General features: G+C 41.9%; 6 protein-coding genes across 6 annotated transcripts in view; 3 read left to right on the top strand and 3 right to left on the bottom strand.

The window, feature by feature from the left end:
* Positions 1 to 1,115: 1,115 nt before the first annotated feature.
* LOC106637714 (uncharacterized) lies at positions 1,116 to 4,358 on the top strand. Its single transcript, XM_089595202.1, has 9 exons — positions 1,116 to 1,369; positions 1,453 to 1,563; positions 1,639 to 1,701; positions 1,770 to 1,885; positions 1,958 to 2,227; positions 2,306 to 2,513; positions 2,590 to 2,813; positions 2,892 to 3,454; positions 3,528 to 4,358. Exons 1-9 carry the CDS (start codon positions 1,316 to 1,318, stop codon positions 4,301 to 4,303), a joined length of 2,385 nt encoding a protein of 794 aa, XP_089451328.1. The 5' UTR covers positions 1,116 to 1,315; the 3' UTR covers positions 4,304 to 4,358.
* Positions 4,359 to 4,546: 188 nt separating this feature from the next.
* Positions 4,547 to 5,960, top strand: PQBP1 (poly-glutamine tract binding protein 1). Its single transcript, XM_014350646.2, has 5 exons — positions 4,547 to 4,716; positions 4,815 to 4,921; positions 4,992 to 5,167; positions 5,243 to 5,423; positions 5,494 to 5,960. Exons 1-5 carry the CDS (start codon positions 4,650 to 4,652, stop codon positions 5,854 to 5,856), a joined length of 894 nt encoding a protein of 297 aa, XP_014206132.2. The 5' UTR covers positions 4,547 to 4,649; the 3' UTR covers positions 5,857 to 5,960.
* A 104-nt stretch (positions 5,961 to 6,064) lies between these two features.
* On the bottom strand, positions 6,065 to 7,506 carry LOC106637739 (dopaminechrome tautomerase-like). Its single transcript, XM_014350645.3, has 3 exons — positions 7,204 to 7,506; positions 6,752 to 7,134; positions 6,065 to 6,686 (listed from the first exon to the last, which is right to left on the bottom strand). The coding sequence occupies exons 1-3, from the start codon at positions 7,481 to 7,483 to the stop codon at positions 6,129 to 6,131; spliced, it is 1,221 nt and encodes a 406-aa protein (XP_014206131.2). The 5' UTR covers positions 7,484 to 7,506; the 3' UTR covers positions 6,065 to 6,128.
* A 494-nt stretch (positions 7,507 to 8,000) lies between these two features.
* Positions 8,001 to 8,929, bottom strand: LOC106637713 (uncharacterized). Its single transcript, XM_014350604.2, has 3 exons — positions 8,871 to 8,929; positions 8,644 to 8,800; positions 8,001 to 8,575 (listed from the first exon to the last, which is right to left on the bottom strand). The coding sequence occupies exons 1-3, from the start codon at positions 8,913 to 8,915 to the stop codon at positions 8,208 to 8,210; spliced, it is 570 nt and encodes a 189-aa protein (XP_014206090.2). The 5' UTR covers positions 8,916 to 8,929; the 3' UTR covers positions 8,001 to 8,207.
* A 1,862-nt stretch (positions 8,930 to 10,791) lies between these two features.
* On the bottom strand, positions 10,792 to 13,379 carry LOC106637712 (malate dehydrogenase, mitochondrial). Its single transcript, XM_014350603.2, has 4 exons — positions 13,005 to 13,379; positions 12,223 to 12,373; positions 11,565 to 11,800; positions 10,792 to 11,151 (listed from the first exon to the last, which is right to left on the bottom strand). Exons 1-4 carry the CDS (start codon positions 13,377 to 13,379, stop codon positions 10,792 to 10,794), a joined length of 1,122 nt encoding a protein of 373 aa, XP_014206089.2.
* A 510-nt stretch (positions 13,380 to 13,889) lies between these two features.
* The window catches only part of Pi3K21B (phosphatidylinositol 3-kinase regulatory subunit alpha), a 57,348-nt gene continuing 54,269 nt past the window's right edge, over positions 13,890 to 16,968 (top strand). Inside the window, exons 1-6 of the mRNA XM_089595281.1 lie at positions 13,890 to 14,155; positions 14,574 to 14,914; positions 14,999 to 15,325; positions 15,410 to 15,516; positions 15,713 to 15,802; positions 15,897 to 15,944. Of these exons, the coding sequence (XP_089451407.1) occupies positions 15,432 to 15,516; positions 15,713 to 15,802; positions 15,897 to 15,944 (223 nt within the window). The 5' untranslated portion in view covers positions 13,890 to 14,155; positions 14,574 to 14,914; positions 14,999 to 15,325; positions 15,410 to 15,431. The remainder of the gene's footprint in view (positions 14,156 to 14,573; positions 14,915 to 14,998; positions 15,326 to 15,409; positions 15,517 to 15,712; positions 15,803 to 15,896; positions 15,945 to 16,968) is intronic.

Genomic DNA, 16,968 nt, shown 5'->3' with positions numbered 1-16,968 from the left:
ATTTATACATGGTAACGGCTGATTCGATATAGTGCCTTGGATTGTTATACGTGTATATGTATAATACAGCAAGTGCCGTGCGCTTTATTTGCATTGGGTTGAAACTTTTGTCGGGGCGCAATACCGTATAGGCATTTACCCGCAACTAGTTCAACAGCCGACAGAAGCCTCTCTTTTTCCGAACTTTTGAACGAACCCTCCACGTCGTGTTCTCTTTCAAGTTGTCAAGTTCCCTTTTACGCGTATCCGAGCAGAAATTATCTTAGCGAATTGTAACCGACGATAAGTGGTAAAAACCGGTACTTAACGAGAAGTAATAGAGTTCGGATTTTGGACGAGAATAAAATTTGGTATTTGCTAGTATTGGTTGTTTTTTACCTTTTTTTTTCGTCATAGATGACATTTTGGAAAGTAAGGAAAAAAAAGAACTTGTAATTACTGTTAGGAATTATAACTAATTGAAACTTGTAGTTTATACATGATATTTTTCCATAAAGTTTATTACCACTTGTCATGAAAATAAGTTGTCATTATTGAATAATTGAACAAAATCTTAATCCTCTGCACTTTAGCGTGCACATGTGCTAATTTTCAACCAACTTTTTCTGAATTCCCAACAATATTTTAAGTCTCCAACTTGGATATTTGAATTGTTTTTTATCTTTACGAAAAACAGAGGGGTTTTTTAATGAAATTTAATTCATAATCTGCATAAGGTCACAATGTTACATCATTGAACCACCGATTTCTTAAATTCTTACAGATTTATGCGTAAAAACTACTGTCTGTAGCTGAATTTCGGATCTTATTTTATCAATGCTTTTATCAATAAAATTTCATATGACGTATAAAAATCGTCAAATACCTAGTTTTGCTGTGATGGAAAAGTATATAAATTTAGAATGAGCACCAATTTTGCTATTTTATTAGTACAAAAAATATTTAAAAAAAAAATTGAGTTTTTTTTTATTAAAGCTCGGTACAGAAGCAAACGTACTTACCAACTGTAAGCAATATGTATCTACATAAAAATCTACCTAGCTTAAGCAGAGGTTATTGGTTAAGGTCACGTTAAGTCTACGATGCAATTTTGTATACAAAAACACAAGATCGAAATATTTTGTGATTTTCTAAAAATAAACAATTTTCTATTTCCGACATTACGTAATGTAAAAAAGAAGTGTAACAAGTGACAAATGCCAATTTCACACGCTCTTTTTTTTTTTTTTTGTACATATTTGTACGGTTTGCTGTCCAAAATCACTTCAAGTGCTAACCTTAAAATTAAAAAGTTGATAAATAATCTTTAAAAAAAATGTTAGCCGAAAATTTAAACATGTTGCAAGACGACGGAGATGTTGTTATAGAGGTATAGTGGTCACACCTCTTGTTTTTTATTTTTGAAAAAGCTTTGGTGAACGCTGCTTTTTTACTGTTTTTTTGTTTTTTCAGGGAAGCGAATTGCACAATGCCCTCGTTAATGTAGGATTTACGAATTTCGACACAATCCCAAAGGCCAAAATGGAGTATGTTAATTATGAAAATAATATACCAGCAACGAGTGTAAATTTATATTTTTATATGCGATCTATTTACTACCTAGACTAACTCATCCAGTGATTGTATCTTTGATTATAGATGTGCACAGCTTTAGGGAAAAGCTTTAATAAGCTACACTGTGTCCAGCGATTTGTATTTCAAGTAAAAAATTTTTAGCTTCATCTACCCAATATCCTCGATTAGAAACTTTCAACTAAATTTATTCACAGGAAAACGATCTAATAAAGAAACAACTAAATATCATTCTAAATTCAAATATTTTGTTGGATGATCATGCGGCAATGGTTCATGAGTTTATTGATGATAAAAAGAAAAGTCTTATCCGGTAAGTACCAAAATTTTGCAATGTACATTAATGGATCTTTACACCCGAGCTTAAACATTATTTTCAAAACAGAAATTTAGTGACATGGCTTCCATTTATTGGCTCAACAGCTGGACTGTTTGCCTTTGCTGTGATAAAAAAAGACATTTCATCTGCAGCTGTAGCAGGTGTAGTTCTAAGCTCGTCTTTGTGTACAAGAGGAAGAAATATATTACTGACTTGGAAGTTGAAGGCACTCGCAAAATTGCAGTCCAATCTGCATAACTCAATCAAACACAGTCTCAAAATTCTTCGGCGTTATTGCAAAAAATCCATAGTTAGCGAGATGCACAAAAAAAATGAGTAAGTTTCACACTAATACTTAAGTTATTGATTTCCTCTAACGTTCCATTATGTTTTAGTACGTTTTATTTTCTCTAGGTTGATTGGGAGCGAAAAGTATGTGATAATTTTAGAAATCAAAAAGCAACTTTTCGAATTATTTGAGAGTGTTTCTTGTCTCTTTTATGAACAAGGCAATCAAATTTTAAAAATTTTACCATCTTCCCTACACGCAAAGTGCTTTTTAACAAAAATAGAAGCTGAAAGTTGTAAAGAGCAAAGTGAAGAAGATTACAATAAATTAAAAGTATAAAACAAGCAAATTTCTTAAATGTCCACAAAAGAGTTTTGCATATGCTTAAAATATTTTTCTCAAATTTCAGAGTTGGTACTACACCTACATTCTAGCGCAGTCTGAGACAATGTTTGCCCTAGCTAATGCCTACAATGGCAGAGCACAAGACACATATTTTGAAATTCCACATTTCAAACTTCAAAAAATCGTGAATAAATTATATGCCACATTAACAGATCATTATTTTCATTTGTGTGCTAAACTGCAGAATTACGAAAATTGTGAGATTAAACCTGTTGAACGCGTTTTCAGGCAAGTTTTCCAGATATAGATTAAAATTATGATTTTTAAACGTTTTTAATGAAATTAATTGAAATTTCCAACTTACAGAAGTTCTCCAAGCTCCAAATGGCGAGATGTCTATGTTCACTTGGACATAACATCTCATAGAATTCAACTCGCTTATAAAGAGATTTTTAATATTCTCGAGTTGCTGGATGCAAATAGCGACGACAAAGATGAGGATAATTTGATTGAACTAATCACAGCCAAAATGAATGAAGCTTACAAACAACTTGAGAACGCCAGATGCTCTGCCGAATTCAGTAGCTTACTTATTGTCAAGACCCAGAAAAAAGCTGTCACTACCCCGGAAACGGAAAATGAAAATTTGTTCTCAGTTTCTCAGGATAAAAGGACAGTCGTGATGGTTAATGACATGCCAGTGATTGAGGATGAGGTGTTTGAAGAGTACATCAGAGAAGCATACTTGAAACCGTTGATGGAAGGTGGCAATGGGATCATCGATGAGTACCGGTTGGATAAATTATTGAAAAAAAATTTTATGAGTGAACTTAAGGAAGCTCTAGTAGACAAACAGAAGTCTATGATGGAGAGAGAGCTTAGAGCTCTAACACGCATGTATGAGAAAATGAAAAGGGATCATTGCATTGGTAGTATCAGTTTGGATATCTGTTAATTGTGTTTTTGATAATGAAAAATAAATTAAAAAATCTTTTTTTTCAGAACAACCTAATGAAGCAATCGAGTCAGCTTCTGAATTGGATGTGAAACCACCAGTTTCAGCACCACTTGCTCCGTCACAATTGCCTACAGTTTCTGAACTTGATTTGAAACCATTAATGCCGACATCACCACCTGCGCCACAACAGCCACCTACAGTTTGTGAACCTGATCTGGAACCATCAGTGCCTACACCACCATCTGCTCCACAACAGCCTTCTACAGTTTCTGAATCTGATTTGGGACCATCAGTGCCTACACCACCACCTGCTCCACAACAGCCTTCTACAGTTTCTGCATTTGAATTGGGACCATCAGTGCCTACACCACCACCTGCTCCACAACAGCCTTCTACAGTTTCTGAATCTGATTTGGGACCATCAGTGCCTACACCACCACCTGCTCCACAACAGCCTTCTACAGTTTCTGAATCTGATTTGGGACCATCAGTACCTACACCACCACCTTTTCTACAACAGCCACCTTCTATCCCCAACAACAGAGCCATCGTAGAGGTTGAAGAACCTGAAGAAAATGTTGAAACTTGCAAGAAAACTAGAGGCCCAGTTCCTCTTCCTAGAGTAAAAATGTGGCAATCAAATGATCCGATGCCTTATGTCCAAAAATTTTCCATCAGCGAATGTACACCGAATTTCAAATTTCCACCGTTCAGAGCTGAGGAGGAAACATTCCTTGGAAGTGGTGAAAATTCTGAGGAGGAGGAGGAAGAGAATGATAAAAATATTAATAGCAGCGACAGCGAAGAAGTTGAAAATTGAACGGTTGTTTAAAAGTATTTAATTTTTTATTTATTAACAATTAGCTGTATTTGATAAATTATTGGAATTGTACATATGTAAAAATTTTATAAAGTATTTTACACTGTGATTTTTTAATTAAAATTTTATCTTTTCTAATGATAATTTTGTTGAATTTTTTGAATTGTTCGCCTGTTCCCGCTAAAATTGCATTCTGCTGCAAGTCTCTCCCCCACTCTCATCAGACCGTCAGTGCAGGATTTATATACATTTGCCATTGCCACTATTTGATGTGAAATGTAAAATTAAAGTTCTTGTGGTGTAAATCAGTGTATTATTAAAAAAAGTAATTCAAGTGGTAGACAAAATGCCTCTTCCTGCAGCTCTGGCAGCTCGTCTTGCTAAGAGAGGATTGATAGGTTCCAAAAAAAATGGTAAGACAGGAGATAACCTCAACTTGTCGTTTACACTATACAAATCGTATATTTGAAATATCTTTTTTATTGTTTTTCTTTATGAATTATGTTTGCAGAAGCTAACAAAGATGAGAGTAAGAAAAGAGTCCACGAAGAGATCATAGCTGAGGATTATGACAACTCCAAAGATGACATCCAACTAGATATTGCTCAGAAATTCATGGTAAACAGTCGTTTCTCAATCATTATAATTCGCAAGCTCCAAGAGTTTTTACTAATTTTCAATATTTTAGGGCTACCCCGGTTGCCCCAACAAGTATAACATTTATCACGATTGTTCAAAAAAATGCAAAGAATTGTGGGGTAAGGGCCACACGCAGCCTACGGAAAGGTATTTAAAACGACAGTTGAAAATCATAAAAAAGTATCCCCTGCCAGAAACGTGGAAGGCAATATTTGATGCTGGAACGTAGGTATCATGCAACTAGAGTCTTTTGTGCTGTTTTTTTTGGACCGTGAATGTGAATTTCGTGTATATTTTCAGTGGCAGGCATTATTACTGGGACTGGTCGTCAGATTTAGTTGCTTGGTTTCCTCCTGGTCATCCAAAGTGTCAAATTTCACAGCCGGCATCCCAGCTTAGGGAAGAAAGGCATTTGAAGGAAGCCGAAAAGGATGACAACGTATCCAGCGAAGAGAGCGGGAGCGAACAAGAAGTCGAGGAGGTGTGATATAATAACTGCCATTGGATGAAACTTACTTTTTTTTTAAACTAAAATGAAATACTGTTTACAGGAAGAAGAGCCGCAAGCAAAGCGAGATCGAAAAGACAATAGGGAAAAAGAGTACAGGGATAAATACAGGCCTAACATGGATACGAGGCGTTACCAAAAATATGACAAGGGCAAAAATGACAAGAAAGACAGGACGTTAGATCCCATGGATCCGGCAGCTTACAGTGACATTCCAAGGGGAAAGTGGTCGGATGGACTGGCCAGGCAGAACGAGGCAAAAACCGGGGCTGACACCACAGCCGCGGGTCCGTTATTTCAGATGAGACCATATCCGAGTCCTGGTGCAGTTTTAAGATCAAACAAGCCTGGTAAGGGAGACGATAGCTCAGGCAAATCAAAGGCATACGAGAGCGACGAAGATTGATGAGGACCCGTTGGCTAGGTGTACCATATTTTTGTAATAAATTAATTGCGATTGTTAAGATTAAACCACTGTAATTTGTATATATACGTCATAATGAATGCTTACATCAGTAGTAAATGCCTACTTTCTGATCCATTTTCTGCTAAAATATATATGTAGTAGCAAATGTTGATGAAGGCGCGGAACGAGTCAAATGAAGAAAATAATCAATTCTTTGCAAGATTTATTCAAATACAGAGCATAGCAGCAAAAAAGCCATGTAAGCCAAAAATCTACTCTATACTCGGGAAGACGGGTGCCTCGCCGTTACCGTAGTACATGTAACTTCTGGCGTTGATGTTATCGGCCAACTTGATCACCCGGAAGTTGACTTCGCTCACATTGACCTTGTCCGCGAGGAACCTCTGCAGTCTGTTGCTGACGGTCCAGAGCGCGCCCTTTTCGTCGATGGCAAAGGTGTCGGGCCACTGCATCGTCTTGTCATCGTGGAAGGTAATGGTCCTGTCCCAACTCTTGACCGAGTTTTCCGCCAGGAGGCCGTAAAACAGCCTGTAATTGGCACTCATAATCATACCGTCGCTCTGCGAGGTCTTCCTCCCTAGCCGCTTGACGCTCGAGCTCACGTCGCTCGGCCGGGATTTGAGGTCTCGCACCGGCACGCTGAAGATGTCGAGCGACGACAGGGGACTGTAGTAAAGCAGGCGACTCTGATGTCGCTCGGACGCCGGTGACAGGGCGATACCGTCGACGTTCAGCGCCTGGCTCACCCGAATCCCGTCGTGCTTCACCGTGAACTCCACCGACGTCGCTTTCATCGACGGATCAGTCACCTATTTGTAACATTAACTCATGGCACTTGGGACACAAACGCTTGTCGACAATAAAATATACTCACGCGCCAAGAGTCCCTTTGACCCAAACTGAAGACAACGATGCCGGGGTTCTTCGAGTCCGTATCGGTGATGTAGGCGTAGCCGCCGTCGCTGTGGTCCAGTACAATGTCGTTCAAGTAGGCACTGGTGCGGCTGGACACGCTCTCGGGAAACACATAGTTCAGAAGAATCTCGCCGTTGTTTTCCAGGTCGAGGATGACCAAGCGGGGCCGACAAAGATTCCGAGGAGTGCTCGAAAGCGTGGCGACGCGGCCGGTGTCGATCACCCACATCCTACCCATGGGGTCTATTTCCATGCTCTGCACGAACTGGAAGCCCGAACAGTCGCCCCCGATCTTCTGCATGTCCCAGTTGGGGTAGGGCTCGAGGAGCGGAGATTTCTCGCCTGTACGTGCATTGTGAAAAAAACCGTAATTATATCATCGATGGAAGGACACTCGTATGGACAACGAACCATCAACTGGCCGGACTGAGGTGACCAACAGAGTGGCCGGCACGCCATCCTTCCATCGCGGTGCGGTCAAGTACAGCTTGTCCTTCCACAACTTTATCCCGGCCAGAGGGTTGTTCTCCTTGATGTAGGTGCCGTTTTTGACCGCGTCCTCGTAGGCTGCGGTCGTGGGCCAGGTGTAGTTGACGTACTTCCACTCGTACTGCACCGTGGGCCTGTTACGAGCAGCGAGCACCAAACTGCAGGCGGACGCGACGAAAATCGCTAGCTTGAAGATGAACATTTTTCGGGTAACCGTGTCTCTCGGAGTACGGTTGTTTCGAGATTGTTTCGTTGCGCCCAATTTATATACGTAATAAGGCGTACCTTATCTTCCCCCGAGTCGCGACTGTGTAAACTTTCAGTCACCGAGTGTTATTACTCACGTCGATAAGGTGCTTCTTTTATTTTTGTTTCTTTCAACGAAAAGCAAAAAATGAGCTTGTTGACGAATCGGTTATTTGGAAGGTTCCCGAATAAATTAAGTTTTTGCAAATGACGCGCGTACAATATCTTTCCCTTGTAACAAAATACTACGAACAAAGCGATAAACCCGATTAAATGGAAAGTTTTTGTGGGGTAATGTACAGGTACTGTTTTAATTTTAGTTTTACGTATATGTCATTATAAACAACGACGTTTTTTACACAGAGATAAAAAAAAAAAAAAAAAAAAACAAGGCATAAAAGTAATTATGATTATCATTTATTGAGATGAAACAATTGATGATTACACGTGTTATGTCGATGATACATCGGTATAAGTAACTTTATGTAGTGCATTTCAACGGTAAGACGTGGTACAGTTGCACTAAGTATAGTTTGCACGCGAGGATGCAAAAAACAGCGTACGGCAGGCTTCGAATGGGCCGTGTGAAAAAAAAAAAAAACAGATATAAAGTGGTCCGCAGTGAGACCGTATCCAAACACGCCAGAGTAAGAGATCCCAAAATCTTCCAGCACCAGCACCTATCCAATGATGGAGAGGTAAACGGGCAGGTACGAGTTGTCTGGCTGGGTGGGCTGGGGCTCGGGTCTGAGGGTCGGCTGCTGGGAGTACATGTCGAAGGGTATCTGCCGGGCTATCCGGCTGCGCGTCTCGGCTTTGCTGTAAGGGTTGCAACTCTTGCCCGGCCAGGTGATCTTCAGCAGGCACATGGCGTCCGTACCGCACTCCCCGTTGTTCTCGCACGGATCCACCAGAACGTATTTCTTGACCGAGCGACGGTACACCCTCAGGTTCCTGACGTCGTCCGTGTCAAAGGCGTCCAGGAAGGCGAGCACCTCCCGCCCTCGCTTCGGACCGTACGCTCGGATCACCTTGTACGATCTGTCGTCTACCATGACCGATTCGCCATCATTAACCAAGATCATCGTTCAAACAAATCAAAAGAATGAAAAATACCTGTGTGGTACTTCAAGTAGAATTGGTTGCCGTCGGCAGCTATCTCGCCGCTATTGTGGTGCAACTTTTTCGTCTCAAAGTCATAGTCGTAGTGCTGCGGGCTCTCCTTGCGCATAACCAAATGCCGATCGGTACCGTCCATGTTGTACCGGTACAACTGAAACCGAGCACAACAAAAAATAGTCAATAAATACACGTATTTATATATGTACATGTATCGTAATTACATCGGTCCAGTTTCCGTCGTCGAGCTGGACGAACATGGCCCCCATGGCCGGGTCGAGGCTGATCCTCTGGACCTTGGCCAGGTGGCCGTGCTCGAGCACGACGTGCCAACGATGGTATGGCCCTGTGTTCTTGAGGTCCAGTGCCATGACGCTCCTCCCTTCGTGGCTGGTCAAGTACAGCTTGTCGGTGCGCCAGTCGCAGGCGATTCTCACCTCGGCGCCCAAAGATGGGGACGCAAACACCGGCTGGCTGGCCGACGACGAGCCCCCGATCGGCCGGACGAAGACGCTTCCGTTCTTGGCTACCCAGAAAATGCGGTCGCGCACCTCGTCCAGGGCGTAATCCGTTACCTCCTCGCCCACCACCACGGCCTTTCTCGCGTGGCCGTCGCGCACCGCCATCCGCACGAGGGTCCCGTTGTGGGTGAAGAACAGCTGCGTCTCCTCGGACGGCGGTTTGCTGCCTGTAACAACGTTGTCGTTTTGAACAAAAAAAACCCCATAGGAGTGTATATCGACGACTCACCGATCGCCTTAGCCTCGATCGAGGCAGCCGCGGCGACGATGAGCAGAACGAGTCGCGCGATCGCCATGGCAAAGATCGGCTTATCCGTGCAGGGTGTATATTATGGTTGTCGTCGCGCTTCCGCTAGTCCGTCAATGGTGCAAGTAAATATCCGGGATTCGCGCACATTGGGGATATAATAGTACACACAAGTCGTGTATCGGCAAGGGACGTCGTGCGAAAACTGGCCCGGTGTTGCGCGCCGGTGCGTCATTTATATACGGCCCCTCGGGAATAAAGAGCGCGTTATTTGCTCACTTATATCGTTACGGTCAATTTCGCGTGCTGTGGCTCGCGGTGCAAGCGAGGGGGTCACTTGCGTGAGATGTTGTCACATTGTTTATGTGCCCACGTACATAGGAAGAGAGAGAGAGAGAGAGTGGATGGACGGCATCATCTGGTGCTCTTCGAGAACAATTGAGCCGAGTGTAATTTATGAAGTGTAAATGCGCCGTTGAGAGATAGGCAGGAAGCATTTCTTCGAGGACGTGTATATACAAGGGTCCACTTTTGATTTGTTTCTTTCTTGCTTCGTTGCAGATCGAAACTGATTGGACCTGATGATAATATACGTGTGGTGTGCATCCCACCTCGCCTATTATCATCGTCCGGGACACGTTAGACGGATGAAAAACAAACATACACGCAACAACGAGAGCCAGTATACTTATACTTTGGTCTGCAAAACTATCGAAACTGACCCATATTTCCACGTGCGTACTTATGATAAATCGTATAGCGGAGACCTGGAAAGCTCGACGGTGCCTAATATTATCTGTTATGCCCTGCTTGTCGCACAGAAGCCATGAGAAATTCTTTTTTGATTCAATCAACTACACTTTTAACACAGCTACGTCAAACAATATTTGATCCAACTCAAATCGCCTTATTCAAACGCACTCTATTTTCTCTTCAACTCACCCTCGACTCGAACCATTGGAATACAGAATGCAGACTTTCACCCCGCCTCTAGATTACCCTTTACGTTCTTCTTTTCTCATAGATATATACATGGAAAGACAAATGTAATTGTATATCTAACTGAATTTATAAATAACCGATAATATCACGTATGTTATTTGAACTGTATAATTATTCTGTATGAATTATTATACTGTATTCTTCTGTGTAATTTACTTGAAGGCACACGTGGTCATACCACACGGCTTAATAAACGCTACTTATACTTATACACTTTTACCAGTCCTAAGCGGTGTATACAGACGCGGTCGCCGATTGGGCCGATGAACCTTCAATGGGGGAGGTACATCGGGCTTAAACTGGCTGGATTATATATGTAATAAAGAACACTCGATTGTTGTTGTTTTGCTTTTGTTGGATTGTATTGTTGGTCGGTCACTTGATTTTGCCGGTGTTAAAAAATATCTCGGCTGAGGCGCCGATTTCGTTGATGAGGGGCGCGGCGCGCTCGACGAGGGCGACTTCCCGGGGCGAGATCCTCGGGAGACCGTAGTTCTTCTCGACGCCCCGCGGACCGAACTTGATCTCGCTGGTCGCGTACTTGCAGCCCGGAAGCGCGTCAGAGCGGACGTAGGCGCTCGCCACGGAGATGCTCCGGTTCTTCAGGCCATTCACGAGGGTGGACACAAACTTGGCTGCCGCGACTCCGCTCGACAACGTGGGACCCCTGGCTTCGCTCTCGCACAGCTCCTGGTCCGTCGACCTCACCTGGCCGACCAGCTTGCAGTGCTCCTTCTGTTGATTGGGTTTACGGTCGAACATTGACATCAATTTTATTGCAACGTCCAACACCTTCGTTGGGATATCTCAATGGCAATCAAGTTGTAGCAGTGATACCCCGAAACACCAAATTCTACTGTATAGGTGCCTCCACCCAATTTAATGAAACAAAGAGATAGTAACCTGTATTAGTTTTAAAGATACCGCAAAATAGAATTTGGTTGATATCTGTTACAAATTTTTCCAGCCCTTCAAACTTTATAGTATTCACTCCAGCCAAGTGCCTCTACATTAGATGATGCATTATTTCTACAATTGCCTGACATGGTTTTGTTTTTCTTCAAAGAGCTGGAGATTACTGAGTGCATCGTTAGTAACAATGAATGGTAGCTCAATATGAAAAAAAAGAAGGAGAAATGTGCTCGTACGTCGGAGAAGTCGACGAGAGGTTTGATTCTTGAGAGAAGCGGCACGACGGTGCTAGAGTCGACACCTCCGGCCATGGGGATCGTCAGACACGCGGGGTCGAGGTTCAAGTGCGCGGCAGCCATGCCAATAACCCTCATGGTCTCGAGCGCGGCCGAACCGACGATTCTGTTGGGGTCCCAGTCCCCGGAGTACCTGAAGACCTCGTGTACGAGGGGCAGGGTGGCGGTCACGGGTCCTGAAAGATAGTACTCCCCGTTTGAAACATCACAATGTTGAATCGACACTGAAATCGGTCATAAATCACATCGTTGGATCTTCGTCGATTCACTGCTGATTTATCATCAAAATTAACAATTACTCGAAAAATTACAATATAATTATCGTCCAGCTAGTTTAGAACATCTAAGTCGTACGATTGCGCATGAAAAATAAAATACTTATTTTACATTCCGCCAATAATGAATTCTACTAAGATTTGACGCAAGACAATGGCCGATTCATTCTTGATTAAAAAATTTTACAACGATTTCCTAATTGACAATTGAATCAACGATTTAATTTATGACTCTGATTTCAATTGATTTTTGTTTGTTTGATTGTTTTTCGTTACAAAACGGTATGCATATAAATATATGATGCAATAAAGTGCAAATGTACGTGCAAAAACGGCTATGAGTGCCCGTGGACATGAGCTCAGCATGCACTCGGCCGTTGACTTGACGTAGCTCGCGCTCCAGGCGAACTGCCCGAATGGCCCTTGGCTGCCCAGCGTGAAGTCCGTCTCGTCCATCAGCGCGACTATGTGGCACTGAAGACATTCACGCGAGAGTTGCAACATGTGTATATGGCTGATTATTAAAACTCATTGTCTTTCGTAATACATAATGCATTTATAGATGAGGCGAGAGCTGGACAAACATATATGTATTCAGTTTTACCTACAAACGCAATGAATCATCCCTAATTGCTGTCGACAAAATGCGCATTTCGTGGTCATGGTCATGAGGTGTTTGTTTCAAAATTCTTTTATGTTGTTGATAAAAACAAAAACAAAATAACCATAGGTGAATCACGATAACTGCCGATACTTGAAAAACTCGAAAAAGTAATACATGACACACGTTGTTATCGTCCAAGTATTTTACAAGTGATGAAAGCCATTATCCCCAACTCATACCCGATGGCACAAACATACACTTATGTGCCCATGTAACAAGGTCGCAAGCATTGAAAAATGGTAAAAGAAAAACCAAAAAAAAATTGACATTTACGGAAGATTAGAAAAACTTGCGCAAGAGATGGGGTGACTAAGTGCATTACACTGCGTGAAAAAAAAAAAAAAAAAAAACCTATAGACATCTGGTGGACTTTAATCCGGTAATTCAATTAAAGTACCCGGGTGCAAAACGCGAGTACGATCACCCCAAAAAGTAACGTACGTTCCGCGTGCCCTCCAGTATCGATTCCTTCTCAAAGTGCCGGATCATGGTGGACGTGTCAATCTGCCTGACGTCGCAAACCGCGGCCACGAGCGAGTCGTCGGTGTCGACCACGCGAATCTCCCTGATGGCCGGGTTCTGCTTCAGTAGGATCGTGGCGTACAAGGCGCTGTAGCCACCGCCGACCACCGCCACCGACAGGTCGCCCGTGCTTCTCCGGCAATCCACTCCCGGGGCTCTCTTACCACCGCGCCTACTGCTTTTTTCGCCCTCCCTTTCATTCGAGCCACCGCTGCTGCTGAGACTCTTGCAGCCTCCGGTCAATCGTTCGTAACTGCCGGCCGTCGGGGCGAATCTTCTCCACAAACACCTCATCGTCGCTCAAGCCGCCCGTCCCTCGAGGCCCATCGTCTTGTTTGCTCCGTCGCTTCTAATTACGAACAACAACTTTGAAGGTTACCGCGCCCGTGTCCCGTATGCAATCTAATCATAATATATCGGGCACAAGATTCCCTGAACTTGTTACTCATTTGTTTTTGCTGCTGTATATGCGTACTTATCAGACGATGATTTCATCGGTTCAAACTTTGCGCGCAACACATACCCCCCCTTCCCATGGCGGCTTTTGAGTCATCTCTCTTTCGATTGACTCTAGGTTAAGGTAGATTTTCATGAACGCCAGTTTTCGGAGCGTCTTGGACACGTGACGCCAACTGCTGTTCGGCAATTTTCTGTCGGGTGACCAATGCAATATACGTGATGTATTCATAAAAATGGGCCTTTATGAAAAAAGAAATCGTTCTTGGTGTCGTGTCATATATAGGGGAATCGGGATATAGAGACTCAACCGTAGAGAGCGTACAATTTTGTATGCTCCGAGCTCCGAGGAGTCGCGAGTTCGCGGTTCGCGAAAGAGTCGCGAATAGGTGTTGTGTGGTGCTGCAGCCGGTGTGTGTTGGTGGATTCTCCGTTCCGTGATGCTGCAGAAGAGCAGCGAGTGAAGGTACAGCTCCCCCTTCGCGTTTCAGGCGTCCCGAGGCTGCTGCCGAGAAAAAAAAAAAAAAAGAGTACACCTCTACCCGGGTACGAACGAACGCCTACTTCGAGGAGGGAACCATGGAGCGTTCGGCGACTGCAGAGGTGACGATAAGGTTCGTGTTTACGTGTATGCATCCATCCCCTCGACCAGCTAATTTATCTATCCGTCTCGTCCGCGGTTGTTCCTCTTTTTATTTTTCTCTCTGGCTCCCGATCGTAGCTTATGTACCCGCTGCCCTAACCTCTTTCTGGATCTCTTTTTACTTGTTGATTGGGTTTCACTCTCAAAAACAAACAAGTAGGTAAATGTGCATGTAATATGCTACGCTGCTATCTTTTTTTCCAGCCTCTCGGTTTTGCATTTACCCATCGTTACGGAGTCTGTGTGATGTCTCTCCCCCTTAATCCCGTGAGAAACCCAAACAAACGCCCCCGTTTGACATTTACATATACAAGTATACTTAATACGAGAGACATAATAGGTACTCAAGCTCAATCCTTTTTTTTTTTTTTTTTTTCATCTTGTTTCAGAGGTCGCAGCTCTTTGCACATTTAACGGCCTGCGGGCAGTTGACATGGTTGTCCTGGAGCCAAAGTCGAGGAGAAGACGGTGATGATTGGTGAAAAAATGAGAAATGGTGGTGGGACGGTGAATCGCGGTATATAATACCTGTGTATAGCTGCCGGGCGCCCAAAACTGTAGATTTTTTTTTTTTCCTTTTTTTTTTCTTTCTTTTCTTCATACACGTCATCCAGAGACGCCGTTTTTACGACACGAGTATATTTAGTCTGCTGGTTGTTTTTGAAAAAAAAGCCTTTGGATGAATATAATGTGCATGCCTTTGTGGAGTCCACTGGATTTTATAAAAAAGGTATTGCAACGTTTACTTGAATTATTTGTGAAATATTCTTAAAAATATATCGCATACTGATGACAGGTAATTTTTTTTTTTCAGTTTTGCAACTCGTTAGTGATGGTAAGAATGACTGTACGTAAAAATATTAAATGAATATGTGAATGAAATTAAGAGCTGTCCCTGTGGTCCTTGAACAAGACTCTTGCCAAACAATTAAGACTCCAGTCAGAGAAGTAAAAGTTTATAAGTACGTTTACAATGTCGTCGTCGAGATAAGAGGCCGACAACCTTTTTTATTACAAACTACAAGGCGAATAATTGTTTGAAAAGACAGTTGGCGTGTAAAAATTTTGTGCAATAGCCGTCACTTTTTCACGTTAGTTAGGAAACTAGTAAATTCGTAATCAAAAGGCGTCTTTGTACCTGGTCAGTTTTTTTTAATTCTCTATTTAAACAATTTTTTCTTCGTTACTTTAACAATTAACAGTACACGTTTGTATGCACTTGTAGAGGTACATCAGAGGGAGTCCTGATGCTTAAAGGAAATCCATCGTCACATCTTGAGATCCATAAAGAAGAAGAATCAGCATATGTAATCCTAGACAGCGGGCCTTTTTGTAAGTTATCTATTTTTAACACGTTTCATTAAATTTTGTTCTGTACTAATGAATATTAAATCGAGTGAAACGAAACGAGTTTCTTACTTTCAAAAAAAAAAAATGAATTCGAAATGTTTTAAGTAATCTCTATTAACTTCACAAAATTTTCCATCACTTTAACAAGATATATAGTTGGCTACGTTTTGCATTTCAGCATATCTTACTCAGTCGGATTCAGACCAGTCTTCAAAAGGCCACGTGCTCGACGGCGTTTATTTTGTAACTCCAATTCTGTGCGTCTTCTGTAAGTACAAATCTATTTTAAGAACAAAAGAACAGCTGAAAATACTTTGTCTTGAAAAGTTCTGCAAATAATAATAGAATTGTTTATTCTTTAGGTGAAGATTATATTTGGGGTACCGGTAAAGTTGGTGTCAAGTGTAAAGGTATGTTCATTTTCCTATTCACAATTAAATAAATTATAAGCCGAGAGATGTAGAAAGAAAAACAGAAGCGGCAGTGTATTTCCGGTTTTCAAAATTTTCTGTAAAAATGATTATTTGGTCTCTACTTAATTTGTATATTTTAAATTGAATATGCACGTTAACGCGTTTTTCCTTCCGCCAGTATTGTACATTAAAAGTCAATTAAGGTATTGCTCATGTGAAAACGTTGTCATCCTTATCTTGCTAGACAGCAGCATGGGTATTATAAATTTTACCGAGAATAATAGAATGTTAAAACGTTAAACTTCTGAGTCACAACCTTTTTTTTCTCAGAAAGAAATCAATCGTGTCATTAAATAATATTATGTATTGGTGACACAAATATTGTAAAATACATAACATTCCATAAAACCTATTTGATAGTACCATGTTTTGTTAAATATGTACGTTACTTGACGCGGCATATATATTAAAAAAAAAAGAAAAAAAAGTAGAATAGCACGTTTCTGAAAAATGCTACTTCATTACTCCTTATCGTTGAGAAAATACATTAAGCTTCGAGTAAACAGGCCGCTTCTCTTTTTCTTCTCGCTCTCACGTGCCTGCTATCTATCTAAGAATGGAATTTGCTGTTTAAATATAAAATAAAAAAAAAGCTTTTGCTCCAATGAAGCCTTTTTATCGATGATATTCGCTGCGCGTGCCGAGCTTTAGAGGATTTACAGCTTTTCTCGTAGGACAAAAAAGACGTTAGCCATAGAATAGTTTGATAGAAAAAAACTGCAGGGGACGAGCAAACTCTTTTTCAAGGTTGAAATAATATTGCGACACGTGGTAAGCAGAGCTTTCGACTGCGAGATCGAAGGCAATAATACTATTGAACGATGGAGGAAAAAAAAAGCTAAAGAAACTACGAGAAGCCATTGAGGTGCAAAAAGCGAAAATTATTTGAGTTATGTGCGAACTGCGAGGGACAGACGCGCACAAGGTGTCGATGAGGGGAATTGTGAAAGAGCTTTGCCTT

The sequence above is a fragment of the Copidosoma floridanum genome, unplaced genomic scaffold (genome assembly GCF_036245765.1).
Source record: "Copidosoma floridanum isolate Cflo_tuat_1 unplaced genomic scaffold, Cflo_Japanese_pri ptg000025l, whole genome shotgun sequence".
Classification (NCBI taxonomy): Eukaryota; Metazoa; Arthropoda; class Insecta; order Hymenoptera; family Encyrtidae; genus Copidosoma; species Copidosoma floridanum.
Note: the sequence above shows the minus strand (reverse complement) of the source record. Positions and strands in the feature narration are given on the sequence as shown.